Genomic DNA, 17856 nt, shown 5'->3' with positions numbered 1-17856 from the left:
AATATGTTGGGGGTGTAAAATGTAAATGCAGTAGATGATAGTGACGATCCAGGTCCAATCCTGTGAGGATCACACCATCAACTATTTCACTGATACTGGATCATAGCTTATGGAAAAAAAGGTCAGTAAACAGCAAGTCAACTGCTGCGAACTGTAGCTGCTGTTAATTAAGACAAACCTGCTGGGTGAGCGGGCAACATAATCAGGTTCGGCAGAGGCAGAGTATAAAAAAGGAAGAGGACAACAGAGGAAGATAAGGAGAGAGTGAGTGATCAAGACTGAGTGGTTGGTGAGAGCTTGGTGAAGGCTAAAAAACACACGCCGAGCTGGGCTGACTGTAAGTAATATTAAGCTGGCTGCTAGTTTAGATTATGCAATGTTAATATAATGTTATTCCACTGACGAGTGTTTCGCCAATAGCTTTGTGTGATGGGGAAGGTATTTGCTGTTTGTCTCTGAATGATGCAAACTACGGAGAAGAAAAGAAAGTACATTCCATCTTATCATCACTGTGCCGTTTCCGCATAGTTCAAAAAGTCAGTTAAGTGGTAGTTTAGTGAGACGTTAAAGGAACACTTCATCAGCAACAACTAACAAATCACCCACTGGATTAGTTGCTCAGCAACTGTTCAGCCAAGCCACAGTTCAAGAATGTGTTTGAGCCGGCCCCGTTTGCTTCATATCAGGTTTCCTTTATCTGTTGGTGAGCTGCCCTGGGTGGAGTGTTGGAACACAAGTCTGAGGTCAAATTTATTGGAGTGATGCAAAAAGCCAAAAGCAAAGAACCACTTCAAAGGCAACCTGATAGGTTCATTCATCATCCCAACTTTCATCCATTCTCAGTTTAGGACCCATTTTGTCTTGAAGCTTTCCTGAAATGTCTGCCTATCAATTATGGTCAATTCAAATGCTAATGAAATATAAAACATCTGACTTTGATTTGCTTGAAGTTACTCTATGTTTTGCTGGTCACTGCAGTTGTTAATGCATCATGTGACCACTGGAGGCACAGGAAAAAGTATTAAAAATTTTGAGATTTTTAAATCAGCTAATGACAATACTTTAGACACATTAGACATTAAAGTAGCAGTGTGTAGGTTTTAGAGGTATATAGCAGTCTGGGAATATTAGTCATAGTTACACAGCAAATGGCCTCCAAATTTTCATTGAAGCCTCAATGAAAAATATATATTTTTATATTAACAATATGTCAAATAGTAATCCCTCCTAAATAGTCAATAGCAGTGTAACACTTCCATAATTGGGATAACATCACTCCTGTTACAATGATGATGAATATTTCAGTACTTATAAACACTCTGTTTAACATTCTTATGTCCTGTTTTGCAATCCAAATGTTCACACCTCACGGATGATTGTTTGAGGATGGACGGACCTCCTGATTGAAGAGCTCAGTGCCATGTGCACCTGCCACTGTGTGTCCAATGGACTCGGGGATATGGAACATTAAATATGCAAATATGCTAAAGACACACAAAGAGGCACAGAGGCCTGATAGTGATGACTGTCTGTGCAGCTAAAACTGCTGACAGTCTAACAAACACAGCTGTGGCTCTGCTTTGCCTTACAAATAAATGGAGACAGAGCCGGGTCATGGTTGTTGCTACTCCACAACAGAGACACAATGAGAGTGGACAAACAGTCCTCTTAATCCCTGCTCTGTTTCTCTGCCTGTTCACAGCCTCTCTGCTGGGTCTGTGGTTCATTGTAGCGGTTGAGACCAAACGCCATCTAAAACAGACAACAGGTATTAACAGCTACAGCTGCACTCGTGTGTTTTATGGCAGCAGTGAGCAGAAAGGAGATGAGCATGGTGAGGAAATAAACTGGAATGGATCACATTGTGATGATGTGATGAGTCTGATCTGCAGTGTTTCACTGACCTCCTGTGGGTGAAGGTTCCCGGCAGTGATGCTGGGTGTGGTCACAAGTGATCTCTGTTGTATTTGTAACCACACTCAACAGTGATGCCATTGTGTACGGACAAGTACACTTCTACATTGCTGCAGTAAGAGGAGAATTTCAACAACAACAAAAAAAAGATTTCAGCAGCTCGTTTGCTAACCAGTTCACAATATGAACTTAAAGGTATGTCAGTGTTCAGGTTCACAACCTGTTTCCACTGCCCCCAAGTGGACAACAGAACCAGTTTGGTCCTCACACAGAGTTCATGTACAGTACTGCTGAATGCTAAAAAGATGCTAACAACAAACCTCACACACTGTTGACCTTCTTTCTGTATGTGTGGGGATGTGACAGAGAACGAGGGGCAATGCAGCACAGTTCAAAGTCATTAACACACAGAGAACCCATAAAAGGCCTAGAAAGTTCTAGAATTCATTTTCACACAGCGGCAAAGGTTCAGGCCTGCACTCTCTGTGTTATTCTACAGATTCTGCATTTCTGTTGTTTCACTAACAAGGACCGCACCAATATAGATTTAAGTTTAGACGGGTTTATCGCAAGTGATCAAAGGGAGGAGAAAACAGGGTTTTTGGTGGATGGCGGTTGACCGGTATCTGGAAGACTGGATGGAACCTGGGAGTTGAGACTTAGGGTTGGGGAACGTCTCTCCGTAGGGGAAGAATGTGAAAACTGAGTTGAAGTGGGAGTGAACGGATAAAGTGTGTTTAAGTACTTGTGAAACGGAAATGGGATGAGTTCGAGGTGTGGTCCTTGTTCCTGAACCTAGCTGTAAAACATTTGCAACAGACGTGAGTGTGATGTCCAATAGGAATGTCAGTGTTCGTTACAGATTTGACAGAGCTATCTCTTCAGTTAGCAGGACCCAACAGTGCACTGGAAACACTGCTCATCTTCTTCTTTTTAATGCCAAAGAAGCATACTCCAGAAAGGAAGAAGAAATCCATCCATCCATCCATCATCTGTAACCACTTATCCATCACAGGACACATGGAGACAAACAACGATTCACACTCACATTCACACCTACAGCCAATTCAGAGTTGGAGGAGGAAATGCTCTCAGGTAAACTGATGAAATGAACTCATCTTTCCAGTTCTTCATCTTCTCTCATTAGCAGCGTGTTGTTCCTCGATGAAAGACTCCTGGTTATTTGTGTGCTGCAAACACAACAGTATCAAATAGCTCTGTGTGATTTCCTCTGTTGGATTCTCACAGTCAGAGTCACAGTCTAAATTGATTCCTGTAATGGACACTAGCCTACAAACTGTGTAAGTGATGCAATTACAGCTCAGTACAGAACCCCAGTAAACTCATACCAGAGTGAACATGAGATTACAAATACATATTTATTAAACTACAACTACACCAAACTACATAGTTGAAGTGATGAATGCCATATTGGTTAACTGGTTTCAACTATAATTGTTCATTTTAGCAAGGCGGTGTTGAAGTCAGAGGCTGACGGGGGTAACAGCACTCCCAGACAAATGTGAGACGAAAGCTCCCAGAGGAGGAGCTCCTCCGGCAGCTCAGCACCTAACAAGCCTTCCAGCCACCTCTGCAACAGCTGCTGCTTCATTCCAACAATAATTGGGATCTTGCCTCTGTCTGCCATCCACTGCCAGCCACAACTACTCCACACTTAACAAAGGCCTGCTGCTCCGGCCTGTGTATGTGTGTAATGTCTTCTACTTCTGTCTTTTTCTGAACTCATTACAGTTGTGGAGGGTTTGCTGCTGTTGTTGTTCAAATTAGTCCTCCCTTCTTTAAGAGGCTGTTTTAGAATGTGGACTTGGCTAAAGGATTAAGGTTAAAACTAAGGTCAGGCAGAGTTTAAAGTAAGGGTTTAAGATTAGGCTGAAAGGTGTCCTCTGGGATGAAAGCACATGAAATGCTGTGTGTGTGTGTTTGTGTGGCAGCTTAAACTTATAATATAGAGAATATTAGATCATTTATATTTCTGTAGAATGTAGTCACCTTGTAATGCAGTAACATTGTTCAAAAGAATATTCCTGAATATGAATTGGGCAAGAAGGAGCTCACGCTGAACGGGGAAACTGGACTCCTGGGTTAGGGTTAAGGTTAGAAACCAGATATGGGAGGGAAACACACCGAAAACATGGACCCGCCACCTGTGGGGATATGCAAAGACGCTGACCTAAATGCCAGGGACCTGGCATTGCACACTAGTTCTGATCAAATAGAAAGAATATGTAATTAATATTTCATAGCACTGCTTCTGGAACCAAACTCCTGAAGAGCAGCTGGACTCCTTTCCTTTTCCAGAGTTGCCTAGGGTGAGTTCACCGGGTGGTGGAATACTCTGTATTGAGAACAAGAGGCTCACTGAGTCACTAAGAGGAAGGCTCCAATTGTTATCCGTACTTAGGCAGCAGTTTGGAGTATCTGGAGTCTCGGGGTGGCAGTCTGGACATCTTGGGACTGCTCTGCTGGGGGACTTCAAAGCTGACATGGACATTGATGGAGAAACCTGGAGGGAGGAACAACATTATTGTGCCAGTCATATCTCCACAAACTATGTCAACCCAATTATTTGTATTAAAGGAAACTTGCATTTTTTCTTTTGTATTACATCCAGAGGTGCTAGTGGTCCCTAAATCAATTCCTGCACACTGTTTTTGTATCGGTTGCTGTTTGACAGTCGGTGAACAAACACCCGAGGATAGCACTGACCTTAACTTAACCTCAACCTTCACTGAGTTCATGTCTGATAGTCAAATCTGATTTCCCAAGTTGACTTTTCCCCCAATTCGCCTTTGCTTTCCAAGTATTTCCTCCCATGCTGTCCTGCACCTGCTCTCCGGTTGTCATCTGACCTGACATGTTGACTGTACAATGATTAATTTGGCCTTGTGGCATCTGACCACTTCACAAAGATTAAAAACAGCATATCCCCACAGCTGACAGGGTCAGTGTTACATTTCTCTCACATTTAAAGCCTCGCTAACTTCAAGAAAATTCAAGTCATGTTGTGGAAAACAGAGAACAAGATTTACAAGTTCAAAACATCAAAGTTATTGATTCCTTTCTTCAAAAAGGGACTCATTTTTAGGCAGTCAGCCCAAAGCTTTTGGTGCCTCGAGAGGAATTGAGTTCATTGTAGTTTGCTCTGTAGGAAAATACAGATCAGATTAGATCTTTCAAAAGAATAGTGAACTGAGTTTCTAGATCATTTGAAGTTGCAATAAAACAACATTTGGAGAGCGTCTTGCTCACATTTCTTCTGCTTCAGCTGTGGTCTGTCTCTGATGAGGTTGTACTGCCCTCCTGTGGAAGAGGAAAGGAGCCTCTTTAATCTGAGTTACGCTGCCTTTCCATGAATAAAAACATGAAGCAATCTGGTCAGCATAAAACAACGTACAAGCAAGTGTGGAGCTGCTGATGCTGGCACTGTAGCAAGATTCTAAATTAAAAAAAAAGATTCTGAACATAGAGGTAGCTGCCCAATAACATCTCTGCTTGTTGTACCAGATACGTCAGGCACGAGTGCCTCACCACACTGAATCTGGACATGATAAAACATAAAGTACTCTAAGATAAGCTGTAGATTTGTGGTTGTGTTGGTCATGATTCCTATTTATCAAACTTTAGGTCCAACTCACAAACTTAAGAATAAAACTTTTATGACGTTTCATTTGAAAAAACACAACTTGGTTACGAGTAACTCTTTTATATGGCTGCAGTATAGTAATTAATATTTCTCACTTTCTAAAGCATATTATAACAGAACAAGTACATGATTAATAACATGTTATCTGAAGCAATATGAATATTTTACTTCAGGACTTTTAGCAGACTATTTGCAGCTGCTGCTTTCTATTTTTTTTTTATGTCATCCCTCTCTATATATTCATTTATTATGAATATTTTCAATTGTTAACTTGCAATTTGAGTTATACACTTCTTCGTCTGATGGTCCTTGTCTTGTTATTTCTACATGTAAGCATGTATTAATAAATCACTGAGATCTGTTACGTGTGCCTCCAGCACTTCACTCAAAGTGTGAACGATTGCTTCATAAATGTATCTGCTTTTCAATTTTAGATAAGAATTTTGTTGAAATACAAGCCTGATGTTTGCATTGACCTGAGGAGAACACTCACATTGGCTTACCATAATTTTGGATTATTTCAAGAGTGACAGATTTGAACTGAATAAAAAAGAAAACTTTTAATAATAAAAAACACCCACACATGGTACCACAATTCAAAATGCTGCAAGTTTACAGACACAGGAAAACAAAGACAATTCTGTAAGAAACCATTGTATAATAAAACCTCGTGAATTTGAAGCAAACGTAAATGAGTACTTTTCTCTGAGTCTGTTAACATGGAGTCAAAAGAGAAACATCCATGTGATCTGGATTATGGTTCAAAGTCTGTAAAGTATGAAGAGTACAAATTTTTAAAAAAACAACAACAAAAAAAACATGGATCACCAACATCTGCCTGCAGGTGAATGGAGACGCTGTTAAAAGTCTCATCAGTAATTTCACAAAACTGTGACCTCTGTGGAAAAGCTGGAAAATTAAAGTGGGAAACAACGTAAAGATGCTCTGCACATTTTGACTTTTCCATTTCCTTATTATGCTATATTCACTATGGGCTGGTTCATCAACATTACAAAAAAAGAAATCAAAAACACTTTCTCACTTCCCTGTAATGACTCTAATCTCTCCATGCAGATACTTGTGGTTTTATATATGCAGGTTCTGGGATACTGGTCTCTATCCAGAGTAACAGTGTGAATTTTGGAAAAACACGAGAACCTCCAGAGACAGATATCTTAAAACCTGTTCACAAAAACAATAATTCCGATAACTAGATACCACGAGAGCTGGTGAGGGGTTTTCTGTTTTTGGCCCTTATTACAGCCCTAACATGTAAACTACAAACTGTACACAAGTATGTTTGAATAAAACTGCTGAAAAATATTACACATGAACCTAACCTTTACATAACCATTTGTATTTTAGTTACAGGTGAGAACAGTGCTGTTTCTATGTCCGTATTTGAATTCACTCAGTCTGTTAAGCCCAGAAAAGCGGAGTGTAGGTCCCTGAGATTGAGCTCCTGATGGCTGGGAGTCCAGATATAATGTAGGTATCATACAGTAGCTGCCCTGTTTATTGTTTTTTATGTCGCCGCTTGCTGTTGTCTTTAAGAAAGCGGGCGTGAGTGTCAGTGTTAATGCTGAGCAAATGTTCATGTCCGTCCACCCTAAACACACAGCACCATCGACATACACCGAAATCTACCAAAACTAGCAAGAGAGGTCAGAGTTCAGAGGAATTACAGAGTGGACTTTTAAATGTTGACATGGCAGCACATTATTCCTCCTGAAACACAAAGTGTGGTTCTTACATTCTGTGTGTGGAAGAGGCAAACAAATATACAACGTCAGTTAGTGAGCTGTAGGGCTGTTGGTGGATGTTTATGGAGCTTTGGACAGGGCCAAGCTAGCTGCTTCACCCTGCTTCCAGTCTGTATGATGAACTAGGTTAACCACATCCAGATATATCTGCTCCATTTCAAACTCTTCATTTATGTGTAAAATCACGTTTTTTTAAATTATAGAAATGATAGATTATGGAGCACAAACAAAAAGAACTGGATCTGGGAAGTAGAGTGGAAACGTTGTACGGAGCAGCTGGAATCCTTTAACGAGTATCTGAACATCATTTACAACTTTATTTAACCTAACACGACTTCAGTTATTATTGCTCTGACTAAATTACAAAGGAACGTTTTATATTGGTTTGACAGAAAGCTGCCGTGTAAAAAAACCTCATGAAGTTACTGACTGGCAGCTGTAAGAACCAATGAAAACACTTGAATTACTGACCTGCCTTCCATGTTTCCATCAGTGTGAGCTCAAAGCACAGATACAGTAAAAACAGACAGAAACCAGAAAGCCTGTTCATAATGTAAAGGAGGTCAGACACCTCCACAGTCAACAGTACATCCATCAGTCCACAAGGGGGGGGCTTATTACATCCAACCATTCATTCACTTGGGTGTTGTGTGTAATGTCTTGTCCGGGGCTCTTCTTCCATCCATGTTAATGAGGCACACAGTTCACATCAACCATGAGACTACAGGCTGAAGTCAGATCTACGTGTATGTGCAAGCAAGCTAATTGGTATAAACAAAGAGTTCAATGTTCTAAAGATTTCCAGCAATGAAAAAAAGGATTACAGACATTTAACTGTTAAAACCTCTGCAGAGCCAAGGGTGGAAGTGTTATTAAAATATCTCTACATCTATATGTGGATGGCCCAAAGACTAGCTGTGTTCAGGTCAGAAAGATACTGTGTGAGGAAATACAGAGAAACTAATTCAAGTTCCCCAAGCTAGGTTTTTAATCTAAACACAGAAATAAATAAATCGTTCCAATGATTCCACTGTGTGTGCTCCCTGCCTGGCACAGAGCTGCAGTCAGTGAGTGGTTAGGGAAAAAGAGTGAAACATCTTTGCAAGCCAGAGAGAGAAAGAGAGATGTGTTCCTACAGAGGTGGGAGACCAAAAAAAAGGGGTTAAAACACCAGGGAATATTGAAAGAAAGCTAAAACCAAAGGAGAATATTTCCCAAATGCTGAAGTCAAGAAGACTTCAGGAGAAATGGCACTAACACACAATGTTATCCTCGGCTGCCAAACCATTTCCTATCGCAACGGTCAAAAAACCCATCTGCCATTAAAACCCCCCAAGGGCCAAAAGAGACATGATGTGGATATCGTTTGAAACATTGCGAAAATGTTCAGGCCATCAAAGTGCTCATGTATACCAATCTAGGTGCTTCTGTATAAAACTCAACATGACATGTAATGTATGGGATGTGTAACATGGACTAAGAAGGCCACAGAAAACAGGCCTGAAAAGGTCCAGTGAGAAGTGGCTCAGTCTAGTGAAATGATATCTGATATGCTGCTGTCTGTCCCCCCTCCGGTGCCTCCGCCTCCTCCTGTGATGACCCGGGTCTCGTGGATGGAGCTGGCACCATGGCCGCTGGTGTCGTAGTGGCTGCTCGAGGAGGAGACCAGGCCTGAGCTGGTGCTGGCTGCGGCTGCGCTCTGCATGCTGCTCGTCAGGCTGTCCAGGAACATCTGTGGTCGGTAATGCTGAGTGGGAAAAACAAGTTGATCAGGATCGACGTCATTTCCATACACTGGAAGCTCTGAACCCTCCGAACTATTTATGAACTGCTTCAACTGCCCAGTTCATTCTCTACAGTCTTCATTTTGATGTGAGCATGAGGTATAAAAATATTTCATCACAGCTGAGTGTGAACTTATGAGCTTGATGTCACATAGGCATAAGAATCAGGCTATGATACACAAACAATACTAGTGAATTAGATGATCTATGGTGTATCTTGTCAATATACAAGCATCATGTTAAAATGAAAGAGCATCTATTCTGCTCATTTTCAGCTCTATATTTTTATTCTGGGACTCTGCCAGCTGTGCAAGATTCAGTTAAAAAGGTGGGTGCAGCTTCATTACCAACTCGTAAAACTAGTAAAAACTATAAAATAAAATTATAATACATACAATTGTAAACAAGTTGTAAAGATAGGGCACTATGTCAAATGATTGCACCTATGAAATAGAAAGAAATCACGCGGAAGCAACGTTACATGCACTGTTCAAACCACACCTCCCAGGTGTGGTTCACATTACAGACCGACCAGCTGCAAAACCAGACAGAAAAAAGGTTCCTATATGATCAAAGGGGCCGTTAGCTGGCCATCCTTTTATCAGAGTGTTGGGTGAGCGTTTGCATCTACACCTCTGATGTTTAGATAACTTCCACTGTTTGCCCTTCTGAACTGCTCGTTCACTGCGATGGCTGCTAATGTTAGCAGTGCTCATTGAGATGAGTCTGACCTCTGCTCTCAGCTCTCTTTACCTCATGAGCAAGCGCACTAACTCACAGGTTGTTTGGTACCACTTTGTGGCACTTCAATCTTATTTACTTACTTAAATCAATACAGTTTAAAGCTGTGGATTTGGGTTTCCAATGATTTTAACACCAGCTGTACAATTCCTGATTTAGTCTGACAGGATCTAGAAATCATGCTTTCGGCATTAAAGAGTAGAAGATTGTAACAGACCTACCTGAGGGTCTGCTTGAATTAAAGAAAACAAATCCAGACCTATAGTCGAGAGAGAGAAAAACAAATCAGTAACAGTAGCCCTAGTGGCAGTGATGGTGCAAACATCCAGTCTATATAGCTGACTCACTCTGCATGTCTGTGGGGATGGTGGCCAGGGTGGACGGGTGGAAGGGGACTGCATAGTCAGCAAGCGTAGAGGTCAGATACGACGGGTCCAGGGCCTGGACGTTTGGCATGCGCACAGTGGGCTGGTAGGTCAACACTCTGAGAGAAAACAACAAACTCTGATGACACGATGACCAATATGATAGCTGCTGCGCCAGATTAAAAAGCTTTTACTGTAATTGTGTGCTCCAGATCTCATCCAGGAAATTTAACACTGAAAAAGTCTGCCATCCTGTGAGTACAACAGCAACTGTGTATTGTCACCAACACATAACTGATTTGGGAAGGTTGATACAGACAGGGCTGTCTGTGGGGACTTACCCCTTCGCATGCATCTCCTCATTCTTGGTAATGTAAACACAGCGTTTCTTCAGTGGAGGGTCTGTGTCCTCTTCATCGTCATCAGAGGAGGAGGAGGAGCTCTCTAGAGTCAGATCGATCACATCAGCCTTCTTGGTGGTGCTGGGCTCAGTAGAATGGGGGACCACTGAAGATTGGCGCAAAGGAGCTGAGGCTAAAAGACAAAAATCAAAGTGTCATTGTCAACAAATGTCACGAAAAGACCGAAGCCAACAATGTGCACCACTGGGGTGGCTGTGGCTCAGAGGTAGAGTGGGTCGTCCACTAATCAGATGATCTCCTCCAGTCTGCGTGTCGAAGTGTCCTTGGGCAAGATACTAAACCCCAAATTGCCCCTGAAGGCTGCGCCATCAGTGTGTGAATGTATATGAATGGTTAGCTCCTCAGACTGATGAGCAGTTGGCACCTTACATGGCAGCCAATGCCATCGGTGTATGAATGTGTGTGAATGGATGAATGAGATATGTACTGTAAAGAGCTTTGAGTGGTCGGTAGACTAGAAAGGCGCTATATAAGTACATTTACTGTCTGTGGCTCTCAGGACAAACTCATTGTTCCCTACTGAAGACGAAAATCTTTTAAATCACCTACATATTTTTAAAAACTCAGTAGCCCACTGTAGTTCTTAATATACATGAATCAAACAGGAGGAAATAGTGCGTGACTGTAGGATTGAGTAAAAATAAACCAGTGTGTTCATTGTAATGAAGAACAACAGTGCAACAGTGTGGCTTATTGGAGAGTCTTTGGACAACAATGGAGCTGTGTGGCACAGAGGCTTTGATACTAGTTAACAGGATCAATTCAAACCTTGTCCGACTTTCAAGATGATGTACTTACTCTCAATTTTTGGAATTGACTGAGAGGGGACCTTGACGGCCTCTTTCTTTGGTCTCATGGGGCACCATGTTCCATCCTCTTGGAACTTGATTTCATCCACATCTGAACAGTCATTCAGGATCTCCAAGAATAAACTGAACAAAGAAGGAAATACTCAATTCACCAATGTGCAACGACTGAGCACTAACCAACCTTGTGGTGGGTTTCTCACTTTCTGATCCATAAACCAGCTTTAGGTCCAAGAGTTCTCCTGGAATGTGAGCCATTAAAGATTTCAAGTTCTTATGTGACGTTGCATCTACATGAATGTTATGGTGAAGCACAGGGACATGTGGTGACTACTACCTCAATCTGTATCAGCAACAACTGCTCACTTGAATGTGATGTGGTTAATTAGTGTAACTAACCCGTCGATGATGAGACTCTCGTATGCAGCCTTCTTGTCACACACAGGACAGATCCAGGTGGGTTTCTTCTCATTCATCTGCAGGTAGAGGGCGGCGTCGAAACACTGCAGGTGAGAGCAGGTCACCGCCCGACACGGCACCGTCAGTCGCATCTTCCCCAGCTGAATGACAAAACATACGGAGGTCATTCAAAATGCAGTGCACGGGGTGTCGTTTAGCTCAGTCCATAGAGGATCCGCCCCATGTACAAAGGCTCAGTCCTTGCCATGGCGGCCCAGGGTTCAAATCCGACCTGTGGCTCTCTCTCCCCACATTTCCTGTCACTCTTCAAGCTGCCTCTGTCAAATAAAGCTCAAAAAGACCAAAAGAATCTCTGAAAAAGGAAGGTCTAATACTCAAATGGTATGAGCTCAGCATCAATATGCATTACAGTCTGTAAGTCTCTTTCACTTCTTGTCCTTTATCAGATTCATAATAGACCTTTTCCGCAGTAGCCATTCTGACATGAAATAGGAGGGTCAACACAGGTCTGTCCAATGATACTATTTAAGGTTCAGTTCCATTTATTGAAGAATTGACACAAGGAGCTGGGGAGGAGTATATGACACCGGAAGCGATTTCATGTGCCTCATGTTGGTCAAACAGCAGTCGATCAGTACGTGACACTTAAACAAGAATCACATAAATTATTATAAAATATTGCAAATCAACTTTTGGTTTACACTAACAAAAGTTGTTGTATTTCAATAATGGTACTGACAAATGTGATAAAACTTACTGTATCTTACTATCTGTAGATTCATGTATATAAACATAATAATGTGGAGGTATGTTATACATTTGAACTTTGGTGGCCCCTGGTGGTAGCGTCAGAGGCGAAGCTGTGGCAGAAAGTAATGCATGCTGATCCATGACCCCACCCAGCCCTATCCTGATCACATCCAAGGACATTACACACAGTGCACCAGCTGAGAGGATTTTCCTCATCCATCTGCAAACGCTAATTTATGGTTTCTTTACCGGGCACATAAGAGAGACTCGAAGGCTTGTTGTAGCGATCTCGCTGTCTGGATCTGCTGTCAGCTTTTCTTTAACTGGAACACAGAGGTCAGAGAGAAAGAAAAGAATATTTTAAAAGGAGCTGAGAACAAACAGAAAAAGAAACTTTAGTCTTCCAGTTCTATGAACCCATCTGAAGACATCATGTGGAGCCTGCTGCACACTGCTGCACACTGCTATAACCTGGTTTTAACCTGGTTTCTTGTGGTCATCTGAACATATGGATGTGTGCTTTTAAGGTCAGTTAATGTTTTTAATTTTTGTGAAGCCTTCTAGTCAAGTCTGACTACCTCAAGGTAAAGCTGTTGCTGAAGAACATCTAGTGTGCAACACTGCAGTGTTGGTTTACTGTATAGTTACTTAGTGCTCTGGAGTGGTCTGGGTTTCTGATGCCCTTCATCCTCAGCCTCTGAAGGAGCAGCGGTGATGTCAGCTGCCTCACCAAGTACACAGACATGGAATAGGTCTGAAAGACAACATGATCGAACAACTTTAACAGAGAAGTATCTGTTACTGTCCGACTCAAGAACAGAGAAGAGAAGAAAAACACAAAAAAGAAAAAAAAGTGCTTTAATGACATCAATGTTCTCACTTTTCCAATTTCCGGTGCCCATGTCACTGAAATCTGATTGGGTACTGCAGACGACAGTCGGACGAGGGAGGTAATGTTTAGAGGTCTTCCTGGTCTCTTCTGTTCCACGCCGTTTTTGGGTGGTGGTGCATAACCCTACAGGAAGTAAATGTTTCATTAGCATCTTTATAGTAGAAGTCTCAGTTGAATTGGATATTTATTGGAACTTTCTGGATTAAAACAAACACTTACTGGCAAAGGAAAAAGTTTCCCATTGACCTTTATACAGAGACTGTTCGGGTAATTATCCTCTTGAGGGCAACTTGTCTCTGACAAGCAAAACCTGGACAAAAAAACATTTTAGTTCAAATGATGTTCACCAAACAGTTGCTGATGGTTACTGTAGTGCTTCCTCTATTTGACACATTCAGATAACTCTTAACACTCTCACCTCAGTTGAATCTGAACCATATAGTCTCTTCTGCCACCTGGTAGGAAGTCCCTGTAAACAAACAAGGTTAATCAGACTACAGACACAGGCATGTTTTTCTCAAATTGAGCAGTCTAAGTAAGCAAACAGTCCTACCTGGATATGCATACTTCTCGAACTTGCTGTGGTGTCAAGGCAAAGATAAAATATTTCTCTTGGTGGTACCTCTGGGCAGTACTTGCTCCTGAAAACACAAACACACATAGTATTATTTATGACCTTCATATAGAGTCATTTCTTGTATATTTTCAGGCCGTACATTAACATTCATTTCTGTCTCAATAGAATCCACTGCGTGAACCAAAAGTCAGTCATATTTCCTAACTGCATTGAACAACATGATTTGTTTTTTTAGGCACTTGCGTATTAAAAAGTTGCAAGTCCGATATATTGGAACTATTTCTAGTCCACCTGGTAGTGGACATGAAAGCTGTCGTAATTCTGATAACTCAAATATGACATGAACATGGCAGGCTGTATGAACAATATTAAATAAATAAAATAATAATAACCTAAATACCTAAATAAATTGAAGTTGTTAAATAACTGAGCTGTTTTTCCACTCAGGAAATACTGTTGAAAAATTTTGTTACTAAACCTCAGATATTATATTTGCAGTGTGTCATGATGGAAAAACTCTTTGAAGAAAAAGAGAAAGACAGGAAACAGCACAGACCTAGACTTGAAGGCTTGATGAGGACGTCCAGCACATCGTAGAAGGGCAGGGGCTTCATCTGCACGTCAGGGTGGACAGGGGGGATGAGGGGGGCTGTCTGCTGGAGATTCATGCTGGTTTTGATGTCGCGCCACACGGCTGTTTCACCAGTCAACAGGCTGCAGTCTGCATTACAGGACTGACTCCTACTGTAGAGACAGGGGGATAACAGAGAGATGTCAGTGTTCTCTCAGCAGAGAACTACAGACTTTAGACTACAGAATTTAAAGAGCCACAACTCTTCAAACACAAGATGTGTAGTGATGTTAGTTACACATTGTTAGATCCGAGCTGTGGAATATTAAATCATCAATATCAGCCGACCAATATATCGCCATGTCGCAGACATATAGGTATCAGCATATATGTTATCCAATATCCAATTTAAATATGAAATTCTTGGTTATTGTATTAGCTGAAAACATCTAAGTACAGCAAGGAAGCCCTCCTGTACTGGTTACATCGACTGCGCGTAGCATAGAGTAACAGTAAGAGTGTACACAGGAGTGCTGAGCGTTTGTCAGTGTACGTGGAACTTATTAATTTAACGTTTTCACTGAGATTTATTGTTTTGTTTCCTTTCAGTTAGATCAGGTTAGGTAGCCACACCACTAAACTGTTATGCTACACACAGCATACAAACAGTATCCCTATATATACACACACACACACACACACACACACACACACACACACACACACGTGGAGAGGACACTCAAAGCTCTCGCTTCACTGTTTTGTTCTGACACTGACAAGTGTGTTCACGCCATGCACATGGAACATTTGGAGACGGCATACTCTCATACACACACTTACACACACATTTCTTTTTGTTAGTTTATTTGGTTAGACTGTTGTCATCTTTAAAATAAATGTGTTTGAAAATTCAGACTGGTCAGTTTATTGTTGCACAATAATGCAGTAGTTGGAGTTATTAAATGAATTATTAATCACCGCTCTGGACTGATAGTTTCATATGATGATCTAATGAGACTGAGGCTAAATTAATTAGCTGTCATTTTGCCATAACAGAAGAAACAGACATCAAGACAGGAAACACAAGCTGAGCACCACTGTCAGCCACAAACCACAGAGAACATTAACTCTCATTCTAATGAAGATCGGACATGAAACCACGAGGCACGCCAACATCAGGGCCAAACACCAGTACACAAAGGACTATACACAGAGATAATGATCACCATGCTCAGTCCAACCATCATCTGTACACACTTATCTTTTACAAGTCATATGGAGCTGGAGTGTAGTACTGGGTACAGATATCATGTTAATATTGTACCTGTGGTACTCCACTGGATGGTGTTTGAGCAGCAACCTAATACAACATGAACCGTGACATTTTGTCAGAGCATTTTGAATTTTAATCTAAATATCTTCAATAAAGTTTGATCTGGTCTGAAATGGAGTTATGTGGATATACTGTCTGCTTGTTAAACCATGTAGTGAGATTTCTGACAACACGTTAAAATCTCAGTCGTTACCGAATGAGTCATTCGTGGTCTGAGCACGGGTGCCGAATTCCTCACAATTCAAACATGAAAAATGTTTACACTTTCAATCACACAGTAAACAGTCAGGACAAGTTATTTAAAAGGTATTCCAGCTCTGAAAAACACGTCAAGGCCACACGTAGATTCTTTCAGCCATGCTTGTTGCAGTATGATGTCATTACATCAATAAGTCGTAATACTGTTATACCTGTATTATTAACTTCCACCTTCTCTAATGTGCACGTGTTCTTTGACAGTGAACGGACTGGAAATGTGCCACTGACTTCATTCAGTCAGTCAAATCAAAGTCAGTAAAGTCAAGTACGAATAAATGACTTCACAAAGCCATTTTACCGTTAGTCAGTTAAAGCAAATAACTGGCATATTCATCAGTAAGCATAATAACTGTTAGTGTGGAAATGTGCCATTGTTACAGGTATATAAACAAAATGAAGCGACAGTCCCGGGAACAGGCTTCAAGTGTTTTCATAAAGACTGAAGGATAAACTTCATATTTCACTGAATGCAGCTGATAGAGTACTAATAGCACACAGCATTCAGAGCTGCTGTTATACCTGTAATACACAGCAGGACAGCCAATGTGTGTGTGTGTGTGTGTGTGTGTGTGTGACCTCTGTCCTACTGCCTCAAACTGCAGCCTGTCATGTACATAACACACAGCTTTGGGTTATAAACTGCCATAAACAATACACTACATCCTGTATGTCTGACAGATGGGACATGTTGTGCAAATACAACGTTATCAAACCAATGACAGCAGCAAAACTCTTTAAAAACACTTTACAGCCACCTCTCTGTCTGGGAACTTAACGCTACGTTAACTACATTCACACAGTAAAGCACCCAGCATTAACTTTGGACTAGCTGGGTGTTAGCTGTGTGTCCTTAATTTGGCATTAATATTAAGAAATATGACTTAGCTTTAAACGTACTTACACAATGACGGCGTTATGAAACAAACACAACACAGTATGGCTTGAGCTAGCGTTATTAGCGGCGAGCTAACAATATTAGCGACTGGCTAGTCATAGACCGTTAGCATTAATGCTAACTCCACAAACGCAGCCAGTCCGGTCTGAAAATCCTCATTCTGGCCTGGCAGCCACTCCGTCAGCTCTGGGCGTCTATGCCGACCACATTTACCGTCACAAGCTACAGTTTCATGTTGTAATATTGACAGAAGGAAGTCATAATCTGTATTTTTCTTTTCGCCTACCCGAAACTCCTCATTCTCCGCCATCTTGTTGTTCCGGTCATCCCGCCCAGCGTGACTACTTCCAGGTGACGCCAGAGCCAGAGCCAGAGCCGGGCGGGCCGTGGAGGTCCAAGTGTGGGACCCCAGCCCAGCAGCAGTCCTGTACTACAGTCAAGGAAGCCATACACAATTACCTAAATCAAACAAAATGAAGAAATACTGTCACTGAAAAACTCTTTGTCTGGTACAATGGCAGCAAACCACCACCGAGCGTCTTTTACATAATATCAGGACAGTGTGAAGTGTGAAAAGTTAGGGGTCCAGTGTATAGAATTTAGTTGCATCTAGTAGAGTGATCGCTGCATTGCAATCTCCTCACATCACCCTCACCTTCCTTGTGTAAAGGAGAAACAACACTTGTCTAGAGTCACTATTT

General features: G+C 41.5%; 1 protein-coding gene across 1 annotated transcript; it reads right to left on the bottom strand.

Moving 5' to 3' along the window:
* Positions 1–6123: 6123 nt before the first annotated feature.
* Positions 6124–17856, bottom strand: pias2 (protein inhibitor of activated STAT, 2). The gene is made up of 15 exons (XM_010738550.3): positions 17811–17856; positions 17442–17614; positions 14655–14842; positions 14075–14162; positions 13940–13990; positions 13741–13831; positions 13510–13644; positions 13278–13383; positions 12879–12952; positions 11859–12019; positions 11452–11585; positions 10573–10765; positions 10214–10350; positions 10088–10125; positions 6124–9088 (listed from the first exon to the last, which is right to left on the bottom strand). Exons 2-15 carry the CDS (start codon positions 17480–17482, stop codon positions 8867–8869), a joined length of 1659 nt encoding a protein of 552 aa, XP_010736852.1. The 5' UTR covers positions 17483–17614; positions 17811–17856; the 3' UTR covers positions 6124–8866.

Source organism: Larimichthys crocea, chromosome III (assembly GCF_000972845.2).
Source record: "Larimichthys crocea isolate SSNF chromosome III, L_crocea_2.0, whole genome shotgun sequence".
In the NCBI taxonomy this organism is placed as follows: Eukaryota; Metazoa; Chordata; class Actinopteri; family Sciaenidae; genus Larimichthys; species Larimichthys crocea.
This window is presented reverse-complemented; position numbering and strand designations above follow the sequence as displayed.